The sequence below is a fragment of the Ixodes scapularis genome, unplaced genomic scaffold, assembly GCF_016920785.2.
Source record: "Ixodes scapularis isolate PalLabHiFi unplaced genomic scaffold, ASM1692078v2 PGA_scaffold9__187_contigs__length_104089568, whole genome shotgun sequence".
In the NCBI taxonomy this organism is placed as follows: domain Eukaryota; kingdom Metazoa; phylum Arthropoda; class Arachnida; order Ixodida; family Ixodidae; genus Ixodes; species Ixodes scapularis.
In genome coordinates, this window is record NW_024609884.1 from 10091483 (window position 1) to 10107047 (window position 15565).

The following is a 15565-nucleotide window of genomic DNA, read 5'->3' on the forward strand; positions in this document are numbered from 1 at the left end:
TTTTCGTCTTTCGTCTTGGGTTTGATCGTGTACAAGTGGAACTACCTCTTTTCCATCACACTTATTATTTAATTCTCCAGTGGCTTTGGAATAATCTTAGAGACGATGAACAATTGATATTTTAGTTGAAAATGGGAGGTACGCCTTCACCGTAGCTTTTAGAAAGTATAGATCCTTTTTTGTGTGGGTGTTTGGTGAAGTGTGACATACTGGTGTGCGTTTTGTGCTCGGCAATTTCGGAAGTTGGTGAACCCCTGATGTGTCGACCCTGTATAGGAACCCCATGTTTTAATGAGATAGTACTATAAACTGGTCGACCAAAGAAGCCGTCCAGCGCTCGTAACTACAATGATGACGCAGAAAATGTAATGATGCTCCCAAAACCTTTCTGTTTATTACCAGCCACCGAAGAGACAAAACAAAAATGCACTCCGGCACAATTAATTCGGAGGCGGGCGTCCAGGGACAAGGGCAGGCGTCGGTGCGGTCGGACAGGCCCAAGGGCTACTTTACGTGTACAACCTTGGTGCCTCGAATGTCCTTGAGCTCCTTGCTGTTGAACACGCCCATGACGGACTTCTCGCCCGGACGCTTCGGGATGATCTTTCCAGTGTACACAAACTTGCCCTTGGCTGGCACATCCCTGGATGACAGAACAAGCGGGACGGCAGCTTTTAATTTCACGCCCAACGGACAACAAAAGGAAGTTCATTTGTATATCCAAGTTAAACGGGTCGCTTCAAATCTCGTTAGTCCAACGGCAGTTAGCGGACCCCTACCTGTGATTCGGCTCGGAAGAACTAAGAACTAAGATTGTGAAACTCGGCTGTTTTGTTTCGAGTTGAAACAAAAATGAAACCACATCTGGCGCCACATGACCTTTCTAAAACAATTAAGATGATTTAATATTGACGAACTGTCCTATCTACCTCCACTTATGTGCGACTGCCAAAATCGCCGCCAGCAACTAATTTCACCCGTGGTGACATCACGGGGCGCAAGTCGAGGCACCAAAACCGAAGAAAACCAAAACGCGTTCGAGGCACCGTACTTCCGGTATAATTATAACGGTAGTTCCGACCCATGACGTGCCCCCTCCCACGATATTCGCTGCTTTTGAATCTAGATGCCTCCTTGGCATTCGCAAAGAGTAAATCTTTCGCTATCACAGGCCGCCACGGAAGCCGCCATCTTGAACTGAATTACACTTGAAGGCAAATTCTTGAGGCTGTGTAGCCAAAGCTATGGGCGCTCGTACGCTCGAGCGTCGTGAGCACCAGTCAAAGCTACACACAATACCCTTCACTTCTAGATGTCAACCGAAAGCTGTCCCCATGTAAATATATTTTGTTTTTAACTTAAAAAAACATCAGGTAAATAAAATTGATAACAGGCTGAACACGAGCAAAATGCGGTGCTCTTCCGCGCTAATCGGAGGGGTGAGCTTTGTTTCTATCTTCCACTTATTTAGTTAATTACGTGGCATCCCAAGCAAGCATATCAGAATCCGAAGGGGGGGAAAATGTGCGTGCGTGAGCGCACACGCACACAGACCGACAAACAGAGTGACTGAGAGGGTCAGGCACAGACATATCTAATTGTACATGTAAGGCTTATCAAGTATATACGTTTTGTCTTATACGAGCCTGCCATTTTTTTTTTTTTAATGAAATCATGCCACCAGCTTGCGCACTTTAAAACCAAAAGATAGGATCGGTCGTTAAACAAATCTCGAACTGTGCTCCAGCTCAATGACCATACATTTACGTCGTTGAATATATTTATTTTTTTGCTTTTTTTTTATTTTTGGTGCGGCTTAGAGAGGTTTTTATACTTCGTTTGGAGCCGGCCTCGGAAGCAGTGGCAACAGTGGCACCGCGTGCACCAAACCTGATAGAAAGCAATTTTTCGGGAAGAAGCTGTTTCCTCGGCATTTTCATATATACTTCGGAGATATTCTTACTTTGCTTTTCTGAAATATGACAATTAATAAAACTTTTTGAAAAAGAAAAGAAATTCAAGCTCTTTTTGTTTTAGAATGACGTTGTTTACATCAAGAAAACAGTATTTTAACTAATGTGCTCCTTACGATATAATTACATTTACAGTGAATCTTTCTTTTACACTGTTTTTAGTGATTGGGCGAATTGAGGATTCCATTTCCCGTGCTCAAAAAAACTAGCGAAAAACAAATGATTTTCGGTAAAGTATTTAAATAATAGATACACATGATTTATATAATGTGTACCTACAACTGATACAACTGATTTATTTTATGTTTAATAATTATAATTTCTTCCATTTTTGATTGATCAGTACCAGTTATCTTGCATTAATTTGATCAAAAACAATGCCGGCGTTTTGTTTTACAGTCACCTATACTGCCTACCGTCAATTCCATATGTGAAGAAAGGCGATTTCCACGTCCGAAAACAGGTTGATAAAAAAAAAAAAAAAAAAAAAAAAAAAGCGCACCACTTAAATTGCCATACTCAAGCGTCGATTGCCCAGTAATTCCAAGCATCAATGTAGTTTCCCTTAGATTTACATTTGTCACCTTTTGTACCGTCCCGTACAGACTGCAGCCATCCTGGTCCGTAAGGATAATCGATACGTACGATGGGGACGAAACGCCTTTGGAGGTCATTCCTCCAACGAAATGGGCACTGCATACCCGCGAGTGTGGTCTGGTTTCTCAGTTCGTCCCATCGGCGCTAACACATGTAGACGTTACCGGCACAAAAACAAACACAGCGCGCAAAGCGGCAGTGCGGGATATGTCAGCCGTGCCGACACGTGCCAGACATGATCGAAAGACCGAATTACTTGCATCGTGCTGCACGAATGCACCGTTGTCGCTGCCGCACAAAACAACGGTGGGCTTACAAAATTATGAAACCTTGTCCCCACGAGACACGACGCATAACTGTTCAAGCACCTAACGACGGGGCAGCTCAAACTGTCACCCCAACGCAACCGCACCCCTTCGACTTCAATGCGTACTAATGTACGCGGAGTGGTTTCGTTTCTCTGGGGTTCTCACCGCCAACCTTCGCTAACGGCCGCGTGCTGGCGCGCCGGTCGCGTCGCACGGAGTGAATAACGAAGTCTGTCCAGTTCAACTAAGGTAGGTGTAGGTCATTTCAGTCGAGCTCAGTTGTCATTAGTGGCTCAGTGACAGTTAACCAGGCCGTGTAGCTCTCCCACCGATCGCGATTGAGTCGAGGCTCAGTACGAATTGTTGAGAACCGGAACAGTACTTACGGCACGTTATGCACTTGGGACTGTAGGGTGATACCGGAAATATCCAGTGTCAGGCTGCATCCAGTCAGTGGCGTGTTCAATGGATTATCGAAGCTCAGGGTGTATTCCATGGCTCTGGACACATTGAGGGGTCCCGATACCTGACGAACAATAAATGCGTGTCCTTGAATCTCAATATCCGATACGCCGGTTCTGTAATTGTTCTCGTTGTTCGTTATTCTACTAGCAAAATGAAGGGTGTCGGTTAAGACACCAAAATACCGTCTTTTTTAAAAATAAATTTAACATGAGCAGACGCATCGCACTAGGCAATATCAGAGAGGCCCCCACCTTGACTTCCATGGACGGGTTACCAATGGCAATCCTGCAGTGCTTGAACCAAGACCCTTGACCGCTTCCCTGAACACGGCCGAGAGCGAAGAGCTTGACAATGTTGTAAGGTGCAAGTTTCGTTTGGTAATCCTCGGGGGTTACAGTGATGCTGCCAGTCTCGGCTGGAACAACAACAGAAACATTCTCATGGGATTTTTGTATTAGATTTTTCGCTTTGTCGTTTTGTTGTAATCAATCAGTGTTTTTACGCTGTAAATGTCGACAAAGTTGACTTTAGAACTAATTTTTTCCAGGTGACTTCTCTCGTGTGGCAGCAAAATTACGACACTAAATCTATTAACCGGCTATCGGTTGTTCACGTTTATTCCTTTGAAAGTGTTTTTCGATACCACAAGCCGGGTCTTCAAACATTACATGTCGTCACACTACATGTTTCTGGTTTGCTTTGTTAACCATGAAAAGGGGACTCTAATTTGTATAAGCGCCATAAATGAAAGTAAAAGTTATTTTGCCATCAGTGCGTTCTTGAGTACTAACTCCCAGCTTTCAATATACTCTAAAAGAAGCATTACTCAATCTAGTTTCTCAATTCAATCGAGTGACAGAGCACATCAAATGAAAATAAAAAGCTGTATCACGCTCTATAAATTTAGCAAAATATTTTTTTTAATTCCATACTACAAATGTACGCACTGTGAATTGCGCGTTCGAGGCAAAACGTACTAGCACGATTACATATATGCTGTAACACCCCATGTATAACATTGCGCGATGCTGACTTTCTTTCTATTCGCCTGAAGTTAGAAGGCGTGGTTTGCACTAGCCACGAGAGACAATCGTTGCAACCTTTTGGGGGCTTACTTTTTCCAGGCTGGAGTTCCAAGTTGATGACACCCTTTTTCAGCTGCTTGTATTCGCCCCCGGTGTAGAAGACGGACGAGGCGGACAAGGTGAGGCTGACCTTCTTCACAGCCTTGCTGTTGTTGGTGCAGGTCACAGCGAGCTTGACCGACTGTCCTGCGGGCACTGAGGATACTTCCACCATCTTCATCTCCACCTCGTCGGGCGGAACCGCTCCAGACAACCCCATCACCGACTTCTTCGGAGCCACTGAAGCAATCACGTATATTGGAGTGCGTACATGGCTATAAAATTAATCGATTAACATTTCGTTTAATCAATTAATCAATCAAAAGTGTGCGCTCAAGATCGCCTGTTCGCCGATTTCTGTGATGCGCCTTTCAAAAAGGGATAATCTACACACACGTCCTGGCGATGGCGGGTGTTCTTGCATGTGTTCCTATTATATATATACCGGTACAGGTACAAGGCCGGGGCTAGTTAAGAGACGGAAAAATTGCGCGGACGCCTTACCGCAACCGCTAACTTTGTACGTGCTCCACGAGTGCTAACTTTAGTGCACTACTACGCTTCTCACGCGCTCAAAGTCTTTCTGAAAATTACTGATTTAGTGGTTTTCGATGACGCTGAGCAAGTTTCTAATTGGAACTATATGTCTATTTTCATTAAATAAAAAGGTCATTAACGAATTTTAACTTATTAGCCGACTGATAGTTACGATTAGCCTTCTTTATTATGTCCCCCTGGCCGTATAACTCACCTGCTGAAACCGTATTATTCTAGCTTTCATGGATTTTTAAAAAAAGTTCTGTTAAGCTTAAAAAAAACACCCTGTATATATATATATATATAATATCTATAAAACGGGCATGGGTGGCGGGAGGCCGAAGGCGTGGGTATAAAACTGGGAATTTTCAAGAAAAAAAACCTTGGAGAAAACAGCAACAACGGACGATTTATTTTTCGACGTTTCGGCCGGAGTCCTGCCTTCGAGCAACAATGGACGATTTATTCTTCGACGTTTAGGCCGGAGTCCGGCCTTCGTCAGGAAGACGAAGGCGGGACTCCGGCCGAAACGTCGTAGAATAAATCGTCCATTGTTGCTGTTTTAACCAAGGGTTTTTTTCTTCCAAGGTATATATATATATATATATATATATATATATATATATATATATATATATACCCTATGTTGGAGATCCAGAGAAAGCTGATGGATTGAAAGGACGCAACCTCGTTCCATCAGTCTATCAGTCGATTGGCATATGTGCCGCAGTTTTCTTTTGGTGGCGCTCGTCTTGAATAGGCCGTACCTTTGACTCCCTTGTAGACCCCGGTGAGATCCTCAGCGTCCTCTACGTTGTCTTCGGTCATTTCTCCAATCTTTTTGGTGTAGATCAACATGCCGGCACTGGAATATATTGGAACCACTGCTATAGCCGAGTAACGATTGGTCTAATAAACGCGTTCAAACTCGCCTACTTTTAGAGATGTCGGGATTTGCATCGTTTATTTCCAAGTTTGTACCTACGTCCCTGTAAGAGCTGCCAAACGACAGCCAAAAACGATTCGAACCCGGTCCGCTCAGTCTTTTTCATTCCGAATTCACGTGCGTACTGGGGTTAAGGGCATTTAAGTAAAGACTCGTTCACACATTTGTAACCGAGTACGACCGAGATAGACGAGACCGGTTTTTAAGCCTCTTGCGACGTCTTAGGACTGGATGCGCTGCAGCGGAACTGGTCCTAAGACGTCGCAAGAGGCTTAAAAACCGGTCTTGTCTCTCTCCGTCCTACTCGGTTGTAAATGTGTGAACGGCGCTTTAAGGCCCGTTCACACTCTTGCGACCTCTTAAAACCGGGTTCCTTAAAGGGGCACTGACACATCAAAATCATATTTTTTTTTTATTATCCGAAACGATTGAAAACGATGCCGGGACATTACCCTCAAAATTTGAAATTTGGGAATTCAGTATTTGTGAAGTAAAAAAACAATTTCCAAATGCCGAATTCGAAGTTCCCGCGCTTTCGGCGCCGGTGCCTTGACGTCAAAAATTGCGGAGACCTGAGAGTCGACTTGCTTTCACCACTCCCTGCTGTTGCCATGGCGACCCAAAGCGAGGAGGAAAGGAGCGAGCGGCGAGGTTTCGGCGGACCGGTTTTGAGCGGTGTCGCCTGTTTTCCGTTGGAGGATACAAACAAGGAGGTTAGAAGTACTAGGAGGGGGCACGTTGCAATATTGGTGAAGCCCAGTCATAAAAAGTTTTAACGATTTTGTGCCCAGCGTGACCGCAGATCTCTCTGGCGATTGGTGCGCGTGACATGTCACGTGTAAGATGGATGGTTGATTGTAGTAGGACTCCTTGCAGGGTTGCGCACGCTCCGTCCGGTAGGTTTTATCAGATCGAAGTCTAGACTTTGGTGTATTCTAGTACCCGATAGCAAGACGAAGGCTAGCTACGGTCACGTGATGTGGTCACGTTGGCATGGTAAGTGAGGTGAGTAAGGAGGAAAATGAGAAAGAGGCGAGGCGTCAAGGGAGCATGGCTTGTGGAGGCTACGCGGCCGACGTCATGCCCTCTCCTACCCTTCTATTCTCCATGGATACAAATCCAGGAGACGGCACCACAACGAACTCCCGATTTTTGGTATTTCAAAAAGAAGGGCCGTAGTGCGTTCGCAATTGCGTTAAAAAACATGTTTTAGGATTGCCGTAATTAAATGTTATAGAGATGTCGCCTACAAAGGTTCTAAATTTCCTGATTTTTGACGTCACCGATCAAAAGAAGCGAGGAGGCGAGAGGCGGGAAAATCAAACGCCAAAAATAAAAAGGCGCGCGCGCGCGCAGGAAAATTTTTTTTCGCGATGCGGTTTTTTTTGCGTGTCTATGACTGCAACTTGCATCGTTTTAGACAATAAAAATAAATACGACCTTTGGGGTGTCAGTGCCCCTTTAAAACCTCGTACAACCTGCTTACAACACGAGGACACACTGGCGTCATCTATTGGGTAGCAGTGTAAACTTGGCGGTCCGGCATATTTTCTATTTCTGTCGTGTATTATCTTTTCTTTCTTGGCTCTCGGTCGCACTCGGTTGCAAGGGTGTGAACGGGCCCTTAGGCTTCGGGTATTATCCGTTGTGAGCGGGTTCCTTCAGGTTGAGCTAAGCATAAATTTATAAGTTCGCCGGTTCTTCCTTTTGGCATCTGTTCCCCAAAAAGGTACTCGCCCCGCGGGGAGCTTCTTCATCAACGAACAATAGTCACGGGCACCACATAATTGCTAGTCTAACGGCGAGAGTATACATAGGCTGCTGGATACAGGCACCAAGTCTGGAAACCGACAGGAAGCTGCGATCGGACATCCGACCAAGTGGTATCGGCATCGACAACCGCACTCGGCGTGGCACCATGAACTCCGTCTCCACTTACGCGTCTGCCTCATTCTCGTTCTTCACGTTGGACTGCTTGAACTGCTTGGTAGCGGCGTCGCGTTTCCAGCTGATCAAGTCGGCGTTTACCTCGGCGTACACGAAGCGGGCGTCGTAGTTGACCTCCAGATGGCCGTTGTAGACCGCTGCCACGGGGCAAGGCCCAACACGGAACAAGCCTGAAACGAGGTTTGGCTTCTTTTGGTCTTTCATTTAATACCTTTAAATTTCGTTTGCCCATCGGATATGTCACAAGAAAGCCGAAAAACAAAGAACGGAAACAAAATGAAAACGGGGGCTCAAAAGTTGTTCTATTTCTTGCAGTTCCCATAAAATTCCCGTATGTTCGCGAATGAGTGGTCCGCTATCTTAGATGATAGTAGACCACTCATTCGCGGAGGTGCCAAGGGTTTTGCTTACCGTCGCTAATAGTCTGAGGCGTAGCATCAATGACTTGCCATCCTCCATAACCTCCGGGGAGGTCCGGGCGCTGCATCCACAGCTCGTTCCACAGATGGAAGTTCCTTGTCAAAGTACAAAAATCTCCAGTTCAACTTAGGCCATATATCACCCTTGTTTGGGTTTATATGTTTGTTCAGGAGTCAAATATAAATTTTGGACGTTCAGAGCATTAGATTTGTCACAGCCGCAGTTTCCAAAGTAACTTATTGCGTCTGAATCAGCATATTTCGTTGCTGTTTTTGGTTTTCACATCTGGACTTACAACAGAATATAAATCAAAGTATAGTGCCCAAAAAATAGGTACCTAATCTGCTCACGTGTTTTCCAATACTTTGCCACATAATGAAGGTTGATGTAAAGTTTGCGTCGGATGACTGTACTTTGTACTATTAAGAGCTCTCTGAGGCGGAATGAGAACAACTGATTGCTTTACCAGATGGAGTCCTCCGTTTTGCCGAATATGGGGTTGTCGTTCTCGTCGAAGAAGCGCTCGATCAGCAGGTTACCGTCCGTGTCGTGCGCCGATGAGAAGTTGGTAATAGACCGGCAGGGAATCCCCAGCGCCCGGCACACTGGAAACGCACGCACGCACAAACAGAAAGACGGTCGAGAGTCGCAGCTTCTCTGCAGCGGCAACGACCGCCTCATTACGAGGCCAGATAAATGACGCCCGACACAACTTCGCAAACGATGCAGTCAACGACGGCGTTGCCTTCTCCCGTTCATCACTCACTCCGGATGAGAGGGTTACTCAATTAGGTTACCTCGCTAATCAAAAACAGAAACATCTTTGCCGTGTTCGGAAGGAATGCGCGAAAACAAACGTTTGCGATGATTGCAGATAGTACGAGCTTTCCGGCCCCAAGGCTAGGAGTTAGAAAAAAAAAACGAATGTTTTGTCCTATATCGCTAGCTGTAGCTGTAACCAAAACCAAACGCCTTCTGATCTTTCGAGTCAAAGAATTTTCAACTCAAAATAAGAAGGATAACCGGGGCAGTCCCTGGAAACACGAATAAAGCAGTTGCTGTCGTTGCCGGTAAATGACGCCGTGAAACGCGAAAGCAAATAGTTAAAGGGACTCGGGTGCGCGCTTGGAATTACCGACGCGAAACGAGGCACCACGGAGTGACAGCGTGCGGGGTATTCGCCGTCTCCCTCAGCGGGGATGGATCGGCCGGCGTCACGCCCGTCCCGTGTACTTGATTCTGAGAAGTTTCGACCAGCGTATGCTGCGAGTAAGAAACGGCGCACGTACGGGTGGTGACGAGCCCGGAGTAGACCCAGCACTGGCCGTACTTGACCGGAGCGCCTCCGGTGTTCATGTACTGCTCCAGGATGGTGGTGCTCGACGTCCAGGTTGTGGGCGACACGCCGTCGCCGTAGTCGTTGCTCCAGGAGCCCACCAGGACGCCGTTTTCGTCTCTGGAGTCCACCTGGGAAAACGATAGCACCACTGAAGAAGTTTGATTGATTGATTTTTTTCGACAAAATCGTATTAGAGATTTATCACTGACCAAGTCATTCCTCTCTGATTCTGCGAACAATTTTGCAGGAAATTACTGTCACAAATTTTGCTTGTTGGAGAGAAACGGTTTTTGATGCTTTCGGAACTCGGGTTCCAGAGAGTTTTAGCAAAAACAACGCCGAGAAGCACGTTCTCCTCTCTAAGTGCGACCAGAGTCGTAACACCAAGAGAGGTGTCATTGGGATTATCACCCTTTTAATGGTGTTCCAACGGGCGCGTGTATGACATTTATATCTGAGACTCACTACGCTTCATTGGGGCAGATACACGGAGAAGGTTTCAGGGCAATGTTGTTGCCTACCAGTGCCGCGATGTGCCTGGAGAGCTTGACGGGGCAAGCCCTGTCTTGCACGCTCACGTCGCCCAGCTCGAACAGGTAGTTGCAGGTCGGAAGGACCACGTCCGTGAACTGAAAGAAAATAAATACAGCTTTTATTTACTCCTTTATTCCGATTATCGATACTACATTTTCGATATTCTTGACATCGCGACTGCAAGTTTTTGTAATGAGTGGTGTTGATGTCCAGTTGACACTTCACCACAGGTTGTTAAAGATGCGTATATCAGCTAATTTTGTTGTCGGCTTACCTGCCCGAAGTACCAGCGTTTTCCGGTCGGGTAGTCGTAGTTTCCTTGATACAGCTTACCGGTATCTTCAAAAATGTACTCCTTGATAAGCGTTTCGTCGGGAAGGTACACCAAATCCTCTGGAAAGAGATCCGCGTCGGCGTTAGTTTTAGGAATTGCATTAATGCTCGAACAACCGGGAGCTTTTCTACTTCGTTTGAACATGAAGATAAGTACTTATGTTGATGAAACAAATACGACTTACATGTTGCACCTTTATAAGGACAATTAAGACACACTAAGAAAAGAAACTTAGAAACGTTAATGTTTTCTTATATGTCTGTTCGCTCCCCCCTTTTTACTCCTTCAGTATGCAGCGGAAAATGTAACCAGCAGTTCACAATTAAATAATGAATTATTACGTTAAAACATGACCTGCAAACCTTTTTCTTTTTCTTAGCTATTTTTTATCACTAATCATCGTGTTAGGCTGATCATATATTTTCTCAACCTATCCAGAAATACAATAGAGATGGTGTAGACCGATATATCCGTACCGTTAGTTTTCATTTCCTTCCCCGAAAACAAAAGTGAGAAGAAATTCTTTCAGTCTTTCCACTCTGGTGAAGAAGGAAGACCAGCTGAGCTGTACAATGGAAAGTAATGGCTGGCCGCAATTCGGCAAGCCAGAGTGGAAAGGCTGCCGCCATCTATGAGTGACGGCGGCAACCAGATACGTGGCTTGCCGCCGTCGCTCATAGATGGCGGTAGGTGTCAAGAGTTCGGTGTCTTCATTTCTTTTCGGGGGACACGATCATGGGGAAACTATCCCTTAACAGCTCCGCTGTAAACACTCGGGAGAGAAGGGAAAGGCCGCTATGAGAGGCGACCATGAGGAGAGCCCTCGCACCGGGGTTCCAGGGGTTGAAGAGGATGTAGAAGGTCTCCTTGACGTTAAAGAGGGCCCTGTCCCCCGGGTCGTCCGAGTCGCGCAGCCTCGTCTCCACCTCGAGGCGCCACAGACCGACGGGGGCGATGGGCGGCAGCATGACCTTGACGGTGATGCTGCTCTTCTCGGTGAGCACGAGGCAGATGCTCCACGGAGAGTTGTCCGTCGCGAAGAACGAGCCCCTGGTCGTGGGCACCTCGAGCTTCACCCGGCCGCCGTTCTCTTCGCTCGGATCGAGACCTGTGAGGCGACCATTTCGGCACTCCCCCATTGGACTATACTGCTTCAACAGCTGGAAGGTCATACACTCATTCTTCGTTTAAAATTATGAATCGACCTTCATTACTTCAAAGTCGCCGTCCCACTGCTCGTACACCATACAAGAGGCTTTTGGTGTTCGCTGCAGGCATGATGACATCTGCGAACATGCCGCAAGCATGTTCGAAGAATGTTTGCTTCATACATGCTCCGAAAGTGTCTGCAGGGAGGTTTTGTAGGACCAATGCGACGGTCGTACAAGACGAACACGTCAGACAGTGTCTGCAGACGGTATGATGTATTAGCGTTGGGACCGTGGCTTAAGGCTATCCCAGCAACACAGCAACTATAGAAGAGGACAGTCTGCTTCATATTGCGTAAGCCGAGCGGTGCATAATATATGCGCGGTGCTGTAACAGGTTTCTTTCCTCTCCATTTCGACTCTTGATCCCATGCCCCTTCCCCCGTGTTCCACTCAACAGATATTTCAAAATCTCGCTCGAACGTGAAGGCCGTTCGGCTGAACAGGAAAGCTCATTTACGGTTTGTTGAACTCCCCCCTATGTATAGAATACCTAAGTCGGCGATAAAGGCTGATGTATAACGCAGCGCCGGAACGATTCATTTGACTCGGGTAGTACGGTTGAGCATAGAGTGCATATTGCGGGCCCTGCGGGCGGTTGCTCAATCCGCAGTTCGATATAACGGCCCCACCTACCCGTATAGAAATGCAACGATGACAGAAAGTTTAAACTGAAACTCTCTAATGTAAAATTACGCCCCCCACTGGAGCCATTCTACCGCTCGTCTTTCGAATGAGAGTCTGGCAGCGAATGCCAATAGGTCACTCGCCAGTGTTGAGGATGATGAAGACCTGGTCCCGGATTCCGTCGTAAGGCCGATCGAACTGCACGCTGTACGTGACCGGGAGGCCTCGGCGTACCACCAGCGTTGCGTCGCTGCTCTGGGTGAGCAGGAACTTGTCCGTGTGGTGGTGCCGAGTGTTCGCCGGGATGTGGTAGTCCAGCTGGGTTACCTGCAGCGTCTTGGCACCGCCTAATGAAACGGTGAACAAGCAGCGCGCTCATGCCTCCTTTCTGGTAATGGATTTCTATTACAGGGGGTCCATGGATGTGTGACATCACCATCTTGTAATTTCATACGCTCTAAAACAAACAAACAAGAAAATAACTCCCGTGCGTTACTTTTTTTGTTTGTTTGTAGAATAAGCAGGTAGCCGATCGCTGCGAGCAACGTAAAGAACCCAGTGAATCATAAATCTCGGAATACAATCTTCAACTTGAAAAATGTGATGTAGAGAAGGAAGGTCAATGGGCAAGTAAAACGTCGTGCTTTGTTTAGTGTTCCTGGACACATGGCATTTTTGTGATCTAATCGTATTTTGTGCTTCGTCGTTCGCTGAGATTCTTTTGTTGTTCGCAGTGAATGGCTTCCTTAGTGTGCTACAGCAAAGTGAACTAGCAGGATTTTTGTGCATGTGTGCGTAGTGTGAACTTCAGCCAGGCACACAATTAACTAGGTCACTTCCTACACTCTTGATCCACTTGCTGGCTATTGTTTTTCACACTAGTGGTCATAGTGTGTTTAACATTAAGCTTAAACCTAATAGAAAACTCCCTACCACTTTGGTAGACGAGGTCTGTGAATCTGTCGTTGTCTATAGGCGGAGTTTTTAAGAAACAACAGCATCACCTTAGGAGCGTAAGGTAGGACATTAGCCAGTCACTTGTACAACCTGGTATATTATGCAATTTCGTACTTTCCTACCCATCGTTTTGTTAAGGTCGCTACTTGTTTGTGGAAAGTAATGGTGGCAGAACAAAATTCAGTTGTGAGTTTGTGCACCCCCTACTCCTCAACGAGGAAGAGGGGAATACTGTTATGTATCAAACTCATATGTAAAGGTCGTGCAGCTGCTGTATTATTACCGTGACGAATGTCAAAGTTTTTCTTGGCATCAAAGTATTGACGCGTTCATAAAATATAAATCAGTTTCCTTGTGTTTAGGCTAATATAAACTGTATTGGCAACGCTCCAGTTTTAACTACCTTGCGTTTGCGAATAGCTTAGAGTCTTTTATACATTATTAAAGTTCTGGGCCTCAAATGTTCGTTTTTTTTTTTTGTTTTTTTTTATTTTTTAGTTCGATGTACGTGGCCAATCTTTGGCTCGTTGTAAGGACCCAAAATATTTTCCCCCGTAGTTGCGTCATATACCATGAAATGCATACTGCGTATTGCATTCCCAATTCTTAGACACTCGACCTCCATGACCAAAACAACATGTCTTTCGACCAGGGCTTTATCGTGGATCAGCGGAAGGTTCACGCCCAAGGCTGACATAAAGATCCCATCAAACCTTAGCCGCTACAAAACGATCGTCAGTTGGAGGAAGGCATTCATGAATCGTTTGGTCCGCCATTCTTCATGATGGCGTTGCTACTCATGGCATTGCTCCCTACACAATCAAAGTTGCCAGCCTAACGGGGGGGCATCGTGTTAGTCAGCACCGCGATCTCGCCACGTTACCCGTGTGCGCCATGAGCATGGGCGTCCGCTCGAACTCCTCCCCCGAGCGGAGTCTCTCGATGACAATCTCCATGTACTGCAGGAACGTGCTGTTCCCCACCATCCTCTCCTTGAGCATCTCCACGATGGCATCCTCGCTGTTGTCCATGGTGCTCGGCTTACTCGGCTGGTTCTATACTTCGCGACAAAACAGGGCGGAGCCTGAAAAAGAAATTACTGGAAATATTCGGCACATTCGTGGGTTTATACGCGCTTTTGGGCACCTGCCTGTGAGCGCCTTCATACTTCATTTGGCTTTATGTTTGTGTATCTTTATACTTGTTACTTGAGCATCAGCGCTATTATAAATAGAAGGTCTAAATTTTGAGTGATTCCAAGTACCTAGTAGATGCTACGAGTTCATCAGGCGCTGGGACCATTCAACGTAGCGCAGCGATTAATTCGCTCGGAAAATATTTTTTGTCATTAGCAGAGATTATTTACCTACAATTTGTATCTGCGGGCTTCGCGTGCTTCGGAAGTATTCGTCTCACACCTTTTTAAACCGTCCTACCACTGTACCTTATATAAAAGCTTAATCACGCCGTGGAAATTGTGAGTCGCTCAAATTTACTTGGTGTCTCTTATCCAAGTATATTAAAAATAAAGCCTATCGTTTACGTATTAGTTTAAATGAGATTTTTGTCGAAGTAATGTCAATTTAAAGCGCGGTTTCAAACATTACGTAACGGGTTTGAACGCATTAAGAAGTAGGCAAAGGTCGGCACACTTACCGGAACAGCAATGCTCAGCGTTGCAGGAGAATGCTGCGTGAACGGATCATTGCCGTGCCTTTTATATTGGGTACTGAGATTCTTTCTAGTTTTTCACAATGAATGGCTCATGTGGCACTATATCGCCTGAATTAGGGAGGAAGAAAACAAGTGCCCGGAAAAGAAATCGACTCGAAATAACCGTCGTGACCGCGTGACTTTTTCTTGCGCGGTGTCCAAACAGGCGCCTTTAGCGTCGTAAACGTCAAGAACCGTGGCGCCGGTCACATATCCTACCAGCTTCGATTCTGTCCTAGTATACATTTTAATGTTATGGCTCTCAGTGTTTTCTTTCTGTTTTTGGTTGTTTGGTTCCTACTGTCGTAAGTGTTTGAAAGAGCAAGACGACGATAAGGAAATGAAAGGAGATAGGAGTTTTCCGTTTTGGATAGTGTTCCGGGCTAAGACTTTCTTTGTGTGATTTCGCGTGGAATTAGTCCTCTACCGGTTTACACCATTGGCAACTTTAGAAAGCAAAGTAAAAAAAAAAAGGTTAGAAAATTAGGTTGCGCAAGCAGGACAACGATTACGGGGCATTCATAGCATTATCCTGC

General features: G+C 46.0%; 1 protein-coding gene across 1 annotated transcript; it reads right to left on the bottom strand.

The window, feature by feature from the left end:
* Window positions 1-504: 504 nt before the first annotated feature.
* On the bottom strand, window positions 505-14347 carry LOC8030678 (hemocyte protein-glutamine gamma-glutamyltransferase-like). Its single transcript, XM_029988977.3, has 14 exons — window positions 14200-14347; window positions 12503-12706; window positions 11354-11632; window positions 10465-10583; window positions 10178-10285; window positions 9607-9784; window positions 8784-8922; window positions 8309-8412; window positions 7890-8067; window positions 5772-5869; window positions 4459-4707; window positions 3595-3758; window positions 3265-3404; window positions 505-643 (listed from the first exon to the last, which is right to left on the bottom strand). The coding sequence occupies exons 1-14, from the start codon at window positions 14345-14347 to the stop codon at window positions 505-507; spliced, it is 2247 nt and encodes a 748-aa protein (XP_029844837.3).
* Window positions 14348-15565: the final 1218 nt, after the last annotated feature.